At 30.5% G+C, this 16,550-nt stretch overlaps 1 protein-coding gene across 1 annotated transcript; it reads left to right on the plus strand.

Annotated features, from left to right (window-relative positions):
* Positions 1–15,048: 15,048 nt before the first annotated feature.
* Positions 15,049–16,350, plus strand: LOC21400186 (protein EXORDIUM-like 2). Its single transcript, XM_010095834.2, has one exon. It carries the CDS (start codon positions 15,154–15,156, stop codon positions 16,078–16,080), a length of 927 nt encoding a protein of 308 aa, XP_010094136.1. The 5' UTR covers positions 15,049–15,153; the 3' UTR covers positions 16,081–16,350.
* The last annotated feature ends 200 nt before the right edge of the window (positions 16,351–16,550 follow it).

Genomic DNA, 16,550 nt, shown 5'->3' on the forward strand with positions numbered 1-16,550 from the left:
GGAAAGAAAAAAGGGTCATTTGGTCCAATTTAAAGCCTAACAGCTGCCAGGGAAAGCAACATATATATTTTTTAGTGTGATAATAACTTTTAGTTTTGTTTATCTTTCACACAATATATAACAAATCCAAAATGGAAATGTACGGATTATAATGGCCTCGTTCGCTTCGCGGATTTAAGTTTTTAATTCGAGCTGAGATGTTATATTTTTTTAAAGCTTTTAACTGTAGCAGAAAAAATTAGATGTGATATTTTCTGAGAGTTTTTAACTGTAGAAACCTAAAACTGAAAACTCAAATCGGTGAAATAAACGACGCTAATATAGTTCAAGTTGGAGATTATCTAGACAGCATTTGTGTATTTTACTGTAGCTTTGATTAACTCATAATCCATGTCAGGTTCCTAGAAGTTAATTCGGAAATTAAATAAATCATAGTTGGGGTTTTGTGTCGTAGAAGTATGAGAAGCCATAAAAAAAATTGATTTGTTCTTAAGATAATGCAACACCACTCCTCGTGCAACTTCGGGCTACTAAAATTTCCATTTTCTATTTTCCTTGTAAAATGTGTTACCATGTTGAGAAAGTACTCAGCTGTAAGATATCAACTGGCAATCATTCAAAAAAAAAAAAAAAAAGGGGGCATTAATCCATGCGATCCCACTGTAGATTATATAGTAATCTGATTACTGTTAACGAGTACAATTGCATAGAAATAGATGAGAATATTAGGGGATGTTTATTTTTTTGCATTTATCTCTGATTCTGAATCATAATTCATATTTTTTTACAGTGTTTTTTTCTCATAAAAAACACACGTAAAATGAGAATAGTTCTAAATATATGAACTAAACGTCTACTTAGTTTTAGATTTTTAAACACGTTTATCAGAAATTAAGAATTTAAGAAGTTTATCCAAACAAAATAATACTTGAAAGGACAGAAATAACGTTTGAAAAAAAAAAAAAGTTAAATACATGAAAAGCCCTAAAATTCTTTTCGTTCCCCAAACATAGTCCATGTATTAAAATTAGAATAATCTACATCATCAGTCCTTAAACTCTTTAGTATTGGACCATTTCATCCTTATTCTTTTATCCCCAAACTTTTTAAATGACTACAATTAGAAAAAAAAAAAATTATATCAAAGTTAGTGTCTCTTAATTAGTGAATGGATGGAAAATGTTAATATAAAAACATTATATAAAATTGAGTCCCTAAACTAAAAAAACGGTGCTAAAACTCTTTCTTTGAGCTAAATACATAGAAATTATTAAATATTGGTAGTTTTGACCCAATTCTAAATCTTTTTTTTTTTTGTTCGCAAGACGGTTTTTCCTTTTTCAAAAAAAAAATATGTTTACTGAGGCCCTGTTCACTTCGCTGATTCGAGTTTAGAATTCGAGTTTTTCTACAGTAAAAAGCTCTCACAAACAATCACATCTAACTTTTTTGCTACAGTAAAAAGCTTTCACATAAAGTCACATCTCAACTCAAATTCTAAACTCGAATCAGCGAAGTGAACGGGGCCTTTACGGTCTTTAGTTAAGGTCTTGTTTAAACTGTCATGTTCTTCGTCATTCCCTGAGACTAAAAATAGAACCGTCATTCAAGGATTTGATGTCCGATACATTTCCACTATGTTACCTAAAATGATTTGATGACTACATTCCGGTGCTAATAGATCGTCTCTAAAAAGTTATTGCTCAATATTTTTACTAACGATAATCATTATTGTTCTTCGTTTGGATTCAAATGTTTTTCTTGATTAAATGTCGTGTGACACTAGGGTGATGTCACAGCATGTTCATTAGCAACACTCTTTTTAAAGATTTTGCTGCTAAAGCCAAACAAGTTGTCCTAAAATTAATATTTAGTTCTTAGGAAGGACTTTAGTTGCCGCAAAAGACCCTAATTGAAATAGGGCGGTTTGACGAAAGTTTTTAACCGTCGTAAAAAATTATAACGTCTAAAACTGTTGCCAAAAGTTGTAGCAACAGCTTAAAAGTTATCATCAATTCTTTTGAGCCATTGTGTGTTGAACACATACGACGGTTTTTAATAGTTGTCAAAATCTAATAAACATTCTACGTTAAAATCTTTACAAATAAAAATAAAAATTTGGAATACCAAACTAATGAGACATTTAGTTCTTGGATTAAAATCGTGGGATTAGAACTATTTTTAATTTACGTGTATTTTTTATGAGAGAAAATACTGTAACGAACTATGAATCATTATTCGAATCGGGATACGAATCCCCTAATCAAATAACTCCTAAGAGTTCAATAAGGGAATGGCTGACAACGACAAAGACGTTGGGAGAAGCCGCGGAAAACGACAGGAGAAGTGGTTGCAGATGGCGGATGATGGATGACGAAGAGAAGGACGATTTTGGGGGTGCTAGGGTGGCAGTTTTGAGGACGGTTTCATGGATGAGGCTACTACAGTTTAACGAATAGGCTACAATACTAGTTTTACGGATAGGGCAAAAATAATGTATCGTACCATAGAGCTTTATGACTCCTACTAACAACTAAGCTTGAAATTTTCAATGTTAACTTGATAATTGCGAAATTATGGGTAAAGCAGTGTAGTACCCCAAAAAAAAAAATAAATAAATAAAAATAAAAACAAAACCAATAAAAACAAAACAAAACATAAATCTTCTATCAATGATTTTTTTTTTTTTTTTTTTAGTTTTAATATGTAGTATTGATCTTCTTTAACGTTACGAGAAACACAAACTCTTGAGATAAAACCTTGCAAAGTCCTGTCAAGTTTACATCAATCACACAATTGTCCGATATACTAATTTTGTTGACCATTTTACTTGTATGTTCGGGCATTTCTCCCATTTGATTTGAGTCTTTCGCTGAACAGTTGTATTAATACTGGCCCTTTTGGATTTTCTCAAAGAATTCTTTGATTCGGGTCGTTGCCTAAACAGTTATCCCTTTTGGAGTTACTTTGCAAAAGCTGATTTTCTTGCACTGACCGTGCTGGCCGTATTAGAAGATTAAATTTAATTGTTTAAAAGTCCTGATATATCTTCAATAGATGATGTTTGTTTTATATATTCGTTCTTGATTTTGAATTATAATTTATAGTTTTTTATAATATTTTTTTTAACCAAACGTTCATTAAATTTATCAATTATCAAAAAATAAAATAAAATAAATAAATAAGAATCTTAGAATGTGGGTTACATTGTCTTTAGTAATAGTGGTGACATATCACTCCAATATGTGAGCTGTAAATATCTTTTAACATTTAGATACAAAATGCTTTTAGTTTTTAAAATGTAACATCCGTTTTTCTAAAATACAAAATGTTATAAGAAAATCTCCTTCCGCGCATTAAGTTTTTTAATTGAAATTAACTTATGATTGGCTCACGATGCTTGTCCAGGAACAAGCATGACATTTGGAAGATTGGTAGACGCTTTCATGCAAGGGTTATATATAACTGAGCGAGAATAATTTAAAAATTAGTCTTTTATAAATAAAAACGTCCTCACCACTAACTTTACACTAGTTACTATAAGGAATCTTAGGGTGCGTTTGGAATTGGTTTCAAAATATTTTTGTTTTTTGTATGAAAATGAAAACGAAAACGTTTTTATTTTCATTTTGGAATCATTTTTAAAAATGCGTTTGGTAGTTTTATTCCGAGATTGTTTTCAGTTTAAAAAAACTGAAATTGTATTTAGTGGTTTAATTTTTAAAAACATTTAATAATATTTAAATTAATAATATATTAAATAAATAATTATAATAAATATATTAAATAAATATTATTATTAAATATATTAAATAATATTATATTAAATAAACATGAATTAAGAAGAGCGGCGGCGGCGGGAGAGGGGGGCAGTTGGAGAAGAGTGGCGGCCGGGGGGACAGCCAAACGCGTTTTCTGTACGCGTTTTCTGTTTTTTTTCTCAAAAACCGTGAAAAATGGAAACAAACATGGGCTTAATTTCTTCTCCCTAGAATAATTATGTAGTATGTACCTTTTTTTTAGGGAAATTTTAAAGAAAATATACTGTTTGTCACCTTTTACTAAATAGTATTTGTTATGTTAATTTGAGAGTCTTGCTCAGTAATTTATTCCTAATGAAAGTAAATTACGTGTTGAAAAATTTTCTACTATAGATGGAGGAAACTTGCCTTTCAAAGTGATCATGAGCAGAGGAGTTCTCAAATATCTAGTTTCGTAATATTATTATGTACTATCCTTTGACCAAAACAAAAGTTGTGTTCTATCTTTTTAATATTTTAATTTGTTATATATATATATATATATATTTTTTTTTTTTTTTTTGGTTGGGGAGAATAAGTTATTAATAAATTGGTTGACTGTATAATGAGAAAATTGTAGGTCTCTATGGAGGAGTCAGGAGAGAAATTAGAGATAATAAACTCGAATTAAAAACTCGAATCAGCGAACTAAACAAGCCCTATATAGCTGTCTTGTGTGAGAGTTCTTTTTTCCTCCATCCCCATTGTGTGGACTTATGTTATTGTTCAAATCTTATTATCGTTAAGAAAACAGATGAAATTCATCCTAAATCCAATTTTTAGTTCTAACAAAATAAACCAAATTCCAACAAGATGTAAATTGTGATTTTAATGAAAATATGTCCACATACCAATACAGAAAGTCAGACTTTTGGGTTATATTTTATTTTTCACTTTAGACCAAGTTAAAAACAAAGTAGCTGTAAGTCTACACACAATAATCATGATATTCAAAAAAAAAAAAAAAAAATGAAAGCTAGAATTGGATCTTCATTGATTAACTTGTGTGATTAAAATCCCTTTCTTTTTTTTTTCACAAAAGAAGATTGCCGCCTTTCTGCCACTGCAATTTGTGACTAAAAATTTCAATGAGCTCACTATTGTTTATTGAAAATAAGTTACATCAATTGATACATAATATATAGATAAATATTTAACAATTTCATCAAAAAATATAAATATTTAGCAAATGAATAAAGAAACGAGTTTTTTCAGAAAAGCCTAAATTAATTGACCATATATATATATATATATATATATATATATATAAGTTCGGCCTGCCTTTGGAAAGCAAATAAATGACAAGATGAGTATGAATGAGTTTCTTCCGCAGCCTGGCAACGATTCTTTCATCACGCGGTCCCAAATTTTGCACTAATTACACGATTCAAATATGCATTTATCATTGAAAGGCGACGTTTGGAAAGGAAAAAAAAAACAAAAAACAAAAATGAAGGGATAGCAAGTGATGAGTCATGAGAATACGTCCAGAAATTAGTTTTGAAAAACGAAACTTAAATGCGAGGATTTTCAAATGTGCGTTTTTCGTGGTTATGCGACATTCTTTTTATGTGTCACTATCTTCGACCAAGAATTTGGTGGGGCCCATATTACATGATTGGTATCACCCATTCGTGCATATACATGCATCTCTCTCTTTCTCTCTCATGAGTTATGACTGTAATGATCTATCTAGTGTCTGAAAAAAAAAAAAGCCAAAGATCAAGGAAAACCATTCAACGACAATAGAACAGTTGTTCATAATGGTTGAAAGATATAGGCAACGACATTACGAAAAAAAGAAAAAGTACGGGGTTGTTCTTTACATTTTTGAGTTAGAGTGATTTGAGTGATGATTTTGAGTTGAGTTTGAGTTATAACTTGAGTTGAAGTTATAACTTGAGTTTGTGTTTAGATGTGCATATTTGAGTTATGATTTGAATTGAGAACCTTTTTGAGTTTGTGTTTAGTTGAGTCAAAACTTAAATTTATATTTAGATAGTATTTTAACAAAAACTCAATGGTGATAAAAAATTTTAATAGGGTATATGAGTGGAATTTTATTTGTCTTTTCGTTGTGAAAGCATAGAAAAAAAAATCATCTCAATCGGAATTAAAATGAAAAAGTTATGACATTTTTAAGAATAAAAAAATACTGTTCATTAATTTGAGTTTGAGTTTATGAACTCGAGTTGAAGGGAAAACTTAAACTCGAGTTTAGCCCTAAACTCGAGTTCAAACTCAAGTTTAAACTCGAGTTTTATAAAAAAATATAAATTTAAATAAAATTGTAACTCGAGTTTAAATTTTTTCTGAGTTTTATTCTAAAAGAACAACTCCTTAATAGCACGAGTAAGTTTTTTATGAAAAGTTTTATGTTAAGAGTTATTGAATTGAAATTCTAGTTCTTATTGGTTATGAATGAAAAGTAACTAGACGCTAAATTGAATTTAAAATAAATAAATTTGGCAGTTTAAATTTTAGTATAAAACATTAATGGCTCACAAATGCTCAAGTTATTTCTCAAGTCTACATATTGTTAGACTACTGCTCGTCTTGTTGTGGGTTTTGAGCTGCCTTAAGTTTCATTTAAAAAAAAAGGATTAATTATAAAAATTCTCACTGAATTATATCTATTATAACATTTTGATTCCAATCTTTAAAACGTAACATTCATTCCCTTTAACAATAAAATGTTAATAAAAAAGCTCCATCCTTTAAATTTTTTTAACAGAAATTAACATTTTATTTGTTATTTTAGAATATTAAAGTAGCTCTATGGTTTAATAACTTTAGTTTGGATTTAAAACTAACTTAAACTTGAACTTTTAATTATCATATATTTATTATTGATTGAAAGTAAGTTAAAAATTTTATAAATTTTTTTTTAGTAGAATACAAAAAATATAAAGTTTTTTTTGAATATTTAAATTATTTTAAATTTAAACTAAATTTTAAACCATAGAATTACTAAAATACTTTCAAAATAACAAATTAAAATGTCAATTTCAATTTCAATTAAAAATTTAACAGATGGGTTTTTTTGTTAACATTTCATTGTCAAGAGGAACATATATTACGTTTTAAATATCAGAGAGTAAAGTGTTAGAAGGGGTATAATTTAGGGAGAATTTTTGTAATTAATCAAAAAAAATGAAATTCATACTACAAATTAGTTTATTTATTAGGCTTTTGTGGAATTCCCTAGTTCCCCTATCTAAATTATCTAAGTCAGCGAGATTTGAGTTCGGATCAAACGAACATATAAAACATAAACATTTGTGCTTTCTCAGAAAAATGTTTAGTGTAATTTGTTGCGTGGGGGAAAAGTTTAATTCTAAGAATATATTTTCGGCAGTCCGAGAAAGGAAGCCAAAATCTGTCCAAAATTAAAAATATTTACCATCGAAGTTGATCCATAGAATGATTAACGCCAAAGGTTTGAAAAAGGGGAAGACAAGCAAATTATCCATCTATAAGTATGGAGAGAATTTCACATTAAGGTATTAAAAAAATGTATCTATATATAGGACTGTTCTATTTGCATACTCTTATCTACTCCTCGTACTCACTTTCTAAAAACACACTCCACCTAACTCGAACGATTAAATTTTCTTTTCACACCCCTTACTATTTTTATAAAATTATTAATTCTTGACCACTTTATTTTTCTTTGGACACCTATATATCATTTATTTAAAAAAATGAAATAATTAAAAAAAAAAGTTAACATGAAACTGAAGAAAAGTACAAAAAAATAAGAAGAAAGAAAGAAATAGGATAAGACTTGAGATGAATTAAAATTAATGGATCAATAGTTTACATAAATTAATAAATAGGCTAAATTACTGTTTTTGTCCATAACTTGTCTGATTATAAACCATAACTTGACGAGTTATTGTCCATAATTTACGGTTTTGTCCATAACTTGTCTGGTTATGAACCATAACTTATCTGGTTATGAATCATAACTTGATAAGTTATGACCTATTAATTTCTATAACTAAAAATTGGCCTATATACTTTTTTAAGTTTTTCATATTGACATATTTTCTATTATTTCCGAAAAAAATAACGGTATCATCGTAAACATATAACACATCAAATCTAATACACCTTAATGCAACTTTTTAGAATATTGATTGAGACATGAAAATTAAGGTTTTGTAATAGATTTCAAAATAACAAAAGTTTATAATCCAGAGACATGACATGTGGGTATGTGAGGAGAGAGAAAAAATCCTATCATTATTTTGCTTTTTACAATAAAATTTAATTATGCAATCAAGTTTATCATAATTATCCTTTTTTTTTTTTGTCATTTTATGTCAGGGTCTTTATGTAATAAAAAATTTTAATTTAAAGGGAATGCAGAAATAAGCACCTGCACTACTACGTAGGTACTCAAATTATTTTTAAGTTAAAATTTCTATGCAATTATGAATTAGTATGCCAATTTTAACATTGGAATAGGAAAAACATTCTCTAACATAATGCTTTTTTTTTTCCGCTAAATTTATCATATGTTATGCTTACAATAAAATATGATAAACTTGATATTTAATTATTATTAGTTGATATGTTAACCTTTGCATTAATCATTACAACATTTGCTTTTCAAATTATTTTAAAATGAAAATTTTACTTTTACAACTTTAAAAGTTTAATATTTTATGCAAATAGTAGATTTAACATTTAAAATAGTATTATACATTAAAGTATAAATAAATATAACATATCAAATATGTTATTATCACACTTTTATGTGTTAAATATAAAGTGATATTGACATTTTCATTAAAAATGATCTAACTTCTTTTATGCCATCACAACGGTCATTTAACGAACTAGTAAAATTGCTCTTTCTTCTCGATGAGATCTTACATTTCAGTTAGTCCACTACATTAGAAAAGGTTTTATGACATTCCACTTTGCTAAAAATCCATACACCATGCATCAATGTCTTGCCTTTCCAGTTTGATTTGAGCATGCCATCTTTAATCCTTATAAATTTTTTTTTTCGGATTCATAAAGTAAATTACGTATGTTAGGACGTTTGGTTGAGAGATTCATTTTCTAATTCAAATTATGATTCGTGATTCGCTACAGTATTTTTTCTCATAAAAAATACACATAAATTAAAAATGATTTAAATCCTCTAACTAAAATGACAAAATAAAAGTACGTAATCCTAAAAAAAAAAAAAAAAAAAAACAATAGTACGTGACTCGGTGTCGGTGACTCTGATTTACTCATCTCTTGCCTTGTTTTGTATGTCTTGTACGTGACCAATTTACATTAAGGGGAAAAAAAATTGAACAAATCTGAAAGCTTATAATCTGCTGGTAACTGCTGAAACTCCCATAAATGCAAAGCCACAGTTGATGGGGAAAGTACTAAAAGACAACATTAAGATGAGGAAACAAAAATTGTACGAGTGTACCACAATTATTACTCATCCTTTACCCATATTTTTCATTGTGCAGCAGAGTTTTAGTACGGCAGTGAATTCTAAGACGCACGCGTACGAGCGGGCCACAGGAACGGCACGCTCTCTCTGCAGGAAATTAAAGCATGTTCTTTTGTTTAAAAAATTTAAAAAGAGACAACTCAAATTTTAATTTTATTTAAATTTAATTTTTTTAAATTTTAATTTTATTTAAATTTTAATTTTAATTTAAATTATAATTTAAATTTAACTCAAAAATTACACTTAAATTACACTCTAAAAAAACAACTCTTAAAGCTCGGCTGCCGACTAGCTTTGCGCCACTTGGCCCCTGGCTGGCAATAACTTGGTGGCCCGTGGCCCTACTTGCACTGCCGCTTTGACTAGAGCTTGTCGCTTATCATGGTGTGTGCTGACCGACGTCTCTTAATTCTGATCTAGTTCCCCATTTACCCCTCCACGTGAATCACGTGCTAAGCCTTCCCCCACCCCTCCACACTTCCATGTCTATCCCATAGGATGCGTATTAGCTTTTAAAAGGTTAAAAACAACGTTTAAGAAACGTTTAGTTCATGAATTAAAATTATGAGATTAAAATTATTTTTAATTTATGTGTATTTTTTATGAGATAAAGCACTGTAGCGAATCATAAATTATGATTCAAATCAGAATACGAATCCCCTTACCAAACACACCCTTAGGCCCGTTTAGCAAATATATTTATGATCTGTTTAATTCGTTGATTCGAGTTGATATATAATTTTATGTGAGAGTTTTTTAGTGTAACAAAAAAAATTAGATGTGACTGTTTCTGAGAATTTTATTGTAACAAAACTCGAATTCTAAACTCGAATCGGTGAAATGAACAGAATTTTAAATTCATGATTTTAATTTTATAATAATAATTTTTTTTAACACAAAAAATTTGAATTCAAATATTTTTCATAAATAATTTTTATCAACAAATCAAAATCACTATTTGAACAGGTTCTTAATATACATTATTAATAGTGATAGATACATTATTGAATCACAATAAATTCTTAGATTCTCTTCTCCCTTTTGATGTAAATATGATATGATATTGTGGCGGTTAATACTGTGATGACCATATGATCATATATCAAAAGCAAAAAAAAATAATAAAAATAATAAAAATAAAATAATAATAATAACTCACAGCCACTGCCTCCCCTTTAACGTCCTTATTTAACGCTCAAATGACCACTATCCTAAATCCTGATCACCAGACAATTGTCATCTTGGTGCTCCCACGCCTTACTTCTTTTTACTTAAATTTTTAACACGTGCCCATGCACATTTGACGATTGTCGTTCCTGTGTCTTTTCTCTCTCACTTGATGATTGTCGTTTTTGCACCCTTACGACGTCCTTTACATACATTATACATATACTCATCTTAATCGAGTATATCACATAATACTTTATAGATACTCGTCTTTAATCGAGTCCACACCACAAGATATAAAATTGAGAAAATTGTTAGAATTTATCCTTATAAGTCTAGATTTTTATCTTTTATTCTTAATTATTATTCTTGTAATTAATACAATTACTTTTTAAAAATGAGTATTAATGAGAGTGAGAAGTAAAAAATTAGACTCGTACACTTTAAGTGACATTTGTCTCCTTTCTCTTATAAAATTAGAGAAATTTTATTTGCCTGTATATGACTCGTGTGAGAAAATCAGAGCAAGAAATGTATCTCTCTCTTGTGTTGTTTGGTATGGATTTCTAATTCCTTCATAGAAGAGATTAAAATCAAGGTTCTTTAACAAAGTTTTTGAAATCTCTCCCCAAATTCATTACTGACACTTTTCTCTTATCTCACCCCTTCCATTTTTCCCTCCTTTGGTAAGAGAAAAAAGGAACTGAAAAGAGAATCGGAAAAAAAAAAAAAAAAAGAATAGAAAAGGCAATGACATATATTATTGTGCTTAGAATTAAATGTAGTGGAAAATGTATTTAGGGGAATAAATTTGGAGAATTCTGTAGTAGTGTACGTAAAAAAAAAACTTTATTATAAAACGACGTTAACTGGTAATTTTATATATATATATATATTTTGTGTGATTTTAATAAGACTTAACGTTTGAAAAAGTATATTACTAATAGATATTTCGTACCATGGTAAGCTTCAATGAATCATATCTAAATTCTGAATTAAAAGTGAAAATTCTATAGTGGGAGACTTTTTTTCTCCTACTAGTAGAGTGAGTTTTTTTTAGTCAACAAGTAAAATAAATTTAACGGTTGAATTTGTGTGTGGAAATATTTTGGTGTCATGTAATGTATTACTTTAACGTGAACATTCTTAAATCTAACCACTGAATATTTAATCCCATTCCCGCGGTTAAAAAAATTTGTTGGCGGTATTTAGAATTGATTTTATTTTTGTTTCACATTTTTTAAGAAAAAAAAATAAAAATGTTTTTAAAATGACGTTTGACGTAATGAAGATAAAAAATAAAAATAAAAATAATTTTTTAATTTAGTGTAAAATAAAAAAAAATAAAAAACAATTTTTAATTATTTTTTATTTTTTATTTTCATTCGTAAGTTGTATTTTTTTTTTTTTATTTTGGGGTCAAGACAAGAAAGAATGACGGAAGTGAAAATGGTAATTATCCCCCTAAAATATGGTTAATTTGTCACGTGCGCCAACCCCACAGGGCGGCACCGGCTCTCCATTTTCGACTCGCGAGTTCCTAATACCACGTTTACTCAACCACAAAAAAGAATATATATATATATATATATATATATATACACACACACATACATACATATATACAAGTAAAAGTAACAAAAATGTGTTTCCATTAAAAAAGAAAAAAAGTAACAAAAAATGTGTTAAGGAACAGGGGAAGTTGGACGGCCAATTCCTCGTCGCTGCTTTCCGCACCGTGGACCACCCCCACATTCAAAAAATTCTCAACGACCTCGATTGTTGCTCTTTATCTACTCATAATTACCATCCTGCCACTCTACCATATACCAGTTTTTTTTTATTATTTTTTATTATTTTTCCCTCTTAAAGAATATCCATTAAACCTATGCTGGAATAAATGAGGACAAGTATTTTGGAACTCTACTCCATTATTAGAGCAACAAAAATCTACTTCCATTAAAGAAAACAAAAACAAAATAAAAAACTCCAAAGGGCGGTGGGTCCTAAAGTAGCTCACAGGTCTTGCTTGGGGAAGGCAGTTCAATTAACTCAGTTTTATCTATTTTATCAATTTAAATTTTTAATTTTATTACAATTAAAATTTTTTATAAAAAAATAATATTTAAAACTCATTTAGTTTATTAATTTAAAATTTTAATTTAAATTGAGATATAATTTTATATAAAAATAATATGTTATTATTTTTAAAATTTTTTTAATATAATAAAATTTAAATCAGTAAAATAAATTAAATTTTAATTTTTTTTGAACGACCTTCATTTGAAAAAAACTGGTAGGGCTAGTGAGTGGAGCCGTAGGGAAGCCCGAAACAAGTAAAATATAATCGACAGGTTCCTCCGTCACGCGTGACCTAAATTAGTCGTAAAATACTGAACCACTTCCCTCGGAATCCGCACCTAAACAAAAACCCCTCCCTAGACCCACCTCCCTTGATGTCATCCTCCAGCAGTGGGGCCCTCACGGCTCTGAATCCCCCCCCTTCCAATTATGCAACTGGCATGCTTTGCTCCTATATCTATCTATCGGATGAGCAATGTCAGGCGGTAAGCCAACAGTGGCGCTGAGCATAATGTAATAGAAAGAAAGTGAATTCCTAATAAATTAATTTTAAAATTTATATATATATATATATTTTCTGATGTTTAGCATTGGATTTGACGTTGTTAGTATAACTCTACGTATTCAAGTTTTTAATTTGAGTTGAGATATAATATTTTTTTAAGTTTTTTACTGTAGTAAAAAAAAATAAATGTGACATTTTTTGAAAATTTTTTACTGTAAAAACTTTCATTCAGTTCGCTGATTCGAGTTTTTAATTTGAATTAAGATGTGATTTTATGTGAGAGCCTTTTACTGTAGCAAAAAAGTTAGATGTGACTGATTCTGTGAGCTTTTTACTGTAGTAAAACTCAAATTCTAAACTCGAATCGGTGAAATGAACGAGGCCGTAGTTTTCGTTCATTTCATCAATTTAAGTTTAGAATTTAAATTTTATTATACAGTCTCATTTATTTTACTGATTTAAATTTAAAATTTAAATTTTACTATAGTAAAAAATTTTCAGAAACAGTCACATCTAACTTTTTTTTTACAATAAAAAGCTCTCACATTAAGTCACATCTCAACTCGAATTAAAAACTCGAATCAACAAACTAAACGAAAAAACTCTTAAAAATAATCACATCTAACTTTTTTAGTATAATAAAAAATTATCATATAAAATCAAATCTCAATTTAAATCAGTGAATTAAATATGCTCTTAATGTATAATAATTATTAATATAATATGTGATATGACTGTAAATTAATATAGATAATAAATTAATACGATTTATATAGAACACAACTCATTTTGATGTATTGTATTGTGCATTTTATAGAGAGTGCATGGTTTAAGTTGGGATAGGCCGACACAAGACCGGCCGAAACTTATAATTATTTTGAAAATTGATTGGTCAAAAAATATAAATTTTTATATTTTCTAAATCTTACATATTGCCCCCTAAAATATTAAAAAGATATAGTTTGACAATGAATTATTGAAAAATTACAGTTGATGCTAAATTTTTTTATAAAAAATTAAAATTTGACCCTCAAAAATATTTAAAAATATATTATTTGAGCTCACTTTTTTGAAAAATTATATTTTGATCCTTAAATTTTTTAAGATTTACATCTTGACTCTTTACATTATATGTCATCAAACACTTTATTATATTACGATAATAGAATGCAATATAATATAATTAATAATACAAACCGTCAAACATAGTTTTATCGTGTTAAGTAACACATATTAGTAGAAAATGGATTATGATATACAAATTAAAAGAGTCCCCCTTTTATTAGAGGATATTTAGTTTATATATTTAGAATCATGATTTAAAATTATTTTTATTTTATGTATATTTTTTGTAAAAAAATACTATAAAAAATTATGAATCATGATTTAAAATTAAAGACAAATATATAAAATAAACGTATCATAAGTGTGTTGTTTAGCGTGTTTCCAAACGTTTAGGGTTCGTTTAGTTGGAAAATTCAAACCATGTGATTCGAACTATTTTCAATTTACATGTATTTTTTATGAAAAAAAATACTAAAGTAAACTATAAATCATAATTCAAATCAGAAAACGAATCCCTCCACCAAACGCTCCTTATTCGTCGAATGCATCAACAATGATATAACGTTCAATGATATATAATGCATCATTCACCATTGAGGGTTGTAGATTTACATATTATGTGGTCAACCGTATGTAATAGTTTTAAGGGAAGGCCAAATATCAGGCACAAGTCAGAATCAGCTGATGTTATTTATCAGAGCCATCGATATTGGCTCCGGTGATGAGTCGTCTACGCTAAAGCCTATAAGAAAGTACTACGGTGGGAGAAATTTTGAATGTAGACCAGCCACGTCACCTGTCTAGAGAGAACCTTACAGCCTGGCAAGACTTCTTTAATGTAATTAGACAGCAAATTAAATCATTCCACGTGGATCGTCTTTTTAATATTGACACCTCTTCTCCTCTACAGCTGTCCCTCCTCCTCACCCCCGCAAACCGCTATATAAATACCGCTCTCTCTTTTCATAAAATCCCAGTACGAATCTTTAGTCTTTTCTTCTTAAATCTTAAGCTTTGGAGTAAGAGAAATCCACAGGACCAGAAAACCATTTTGGCCAGTGAAAATGGGTTATGTTTACCACTTTGCCATCCTCTCTTCTGTTCTATTACTCTCTTCTCTGCTCGTTGATCCGACAGCTGCGACTGGACGGAAGCTCTCGGCGCTCGTCCAAGAACAGCCGTTGATCCTCAAGTACCACAACGGCGCTCTTTTAAAAGGCAACATCTCCGTCAATCTAATCTGGTACGGCTCCTTCACTCCTATCCAACGGTCCATAATCGTGGACTTCATACAGTCGCTGAGCTCCGGCGGGAAAACGATGGCGCCTTCGGCGGCGTCGTGGTGGAAAACGACGGAGAAGTACAAAGGAGGATCGTCGAAGCTTGTCGTTCGCAAGCAAATCCTTCACGAGGCGTATACTCTCGGCAAGTCGCTCAAGAGCTCGCACCTGGTCGCTCTCGCCGGAAAAGTCAACGATCTGGGGGCGATCAACATGGTGCTGACGGCGAAGGACGTGGCGGTCGATGGCTTCTGTATGAGCCGGTGCGGGACCCACGGCGCGACCCGGGGGTTTAAGGGGAAGGCCAGGCAGGCCTATGTTTGGGTCGGGAACTCCGAGGTCCAGTGCCCTGGCCAATGCGCCTGGCCCTTTCACAAGCCCATTTACGGCCCCCAGACTCCTCCGCTCGTTGCTCCAAACGGCGACGTTGGGGTTGACGGAATGATCATTAACTTAGCCACTCTCTTGGCCGGTACAGTGACGAATCCGTTTAATAACGGCTACTTCCAGGGACCCGCGACGGCGCCGTTAGAGGCCGTCTCTGCCTGCACCGGAGTTTTCGGATCGGGTTCTTATCCGGGTTATCCAGGGCGGACTCTCGTTGATAAAGTGAGCGGTGCGAGCTATAATGCGCACGGGGTGAACGGGCGAAGGTTTCTACTGCCGGCGATGTGGGACCCTCAGACTTCCACGTGCAAGACTCTCGTGTGAGAGAACGGACGAGGGAATGATAATACGGCGTTTCGGGTCTACGTTGCTGACATGTCAGGGGCTGCAATCTGGTTGTACGGTATTGTAGATAAGGGGTATGGTGTACACATTTCTGTGTTTTGTCGTCTTGTGTGACGTGTAAATTGTAATGGGTTAGAGGGAGAAAAAAAAAGGGCAATGGAGGGAATTAATATCCCGAGTCATCATATATATAATATTAATATTTTAATAATATAAAAGGTTTCTATAGAAGTGAAAGTGTTATGAAAAGTTTGTGTGGAGTACAAGAATTTGATGGTATTTTGTTTGCTTTTGGGCGATTGGATGGAGTGGGAAAAGGAAAAGCAAGTTGGATGGTTTTTGGTGGGAGGGTCCTTGAGAGATATGATAAACGCATGACATGTAATATAAAATCTAAAACTAAGCTACGAGATAAAATATGATCCTATAAATGTTAGGGTCACTCCAAA

The sequence above is a fragment of the Morus notabilis genome, unplaced genomic scaffold (genome assembly GCF_000414095.1).
Source record: "Morus notabilis unplaced genomic scaffold, ASM41409v2 Scaffold1219, whole genome shotgun sequence".
Lineage (NCBI taxonomy): Eukaryota > Viridiplantae > Streptophyta > Magnoliopsida > Rosales > Moraceae > Morus > Morus notabilis.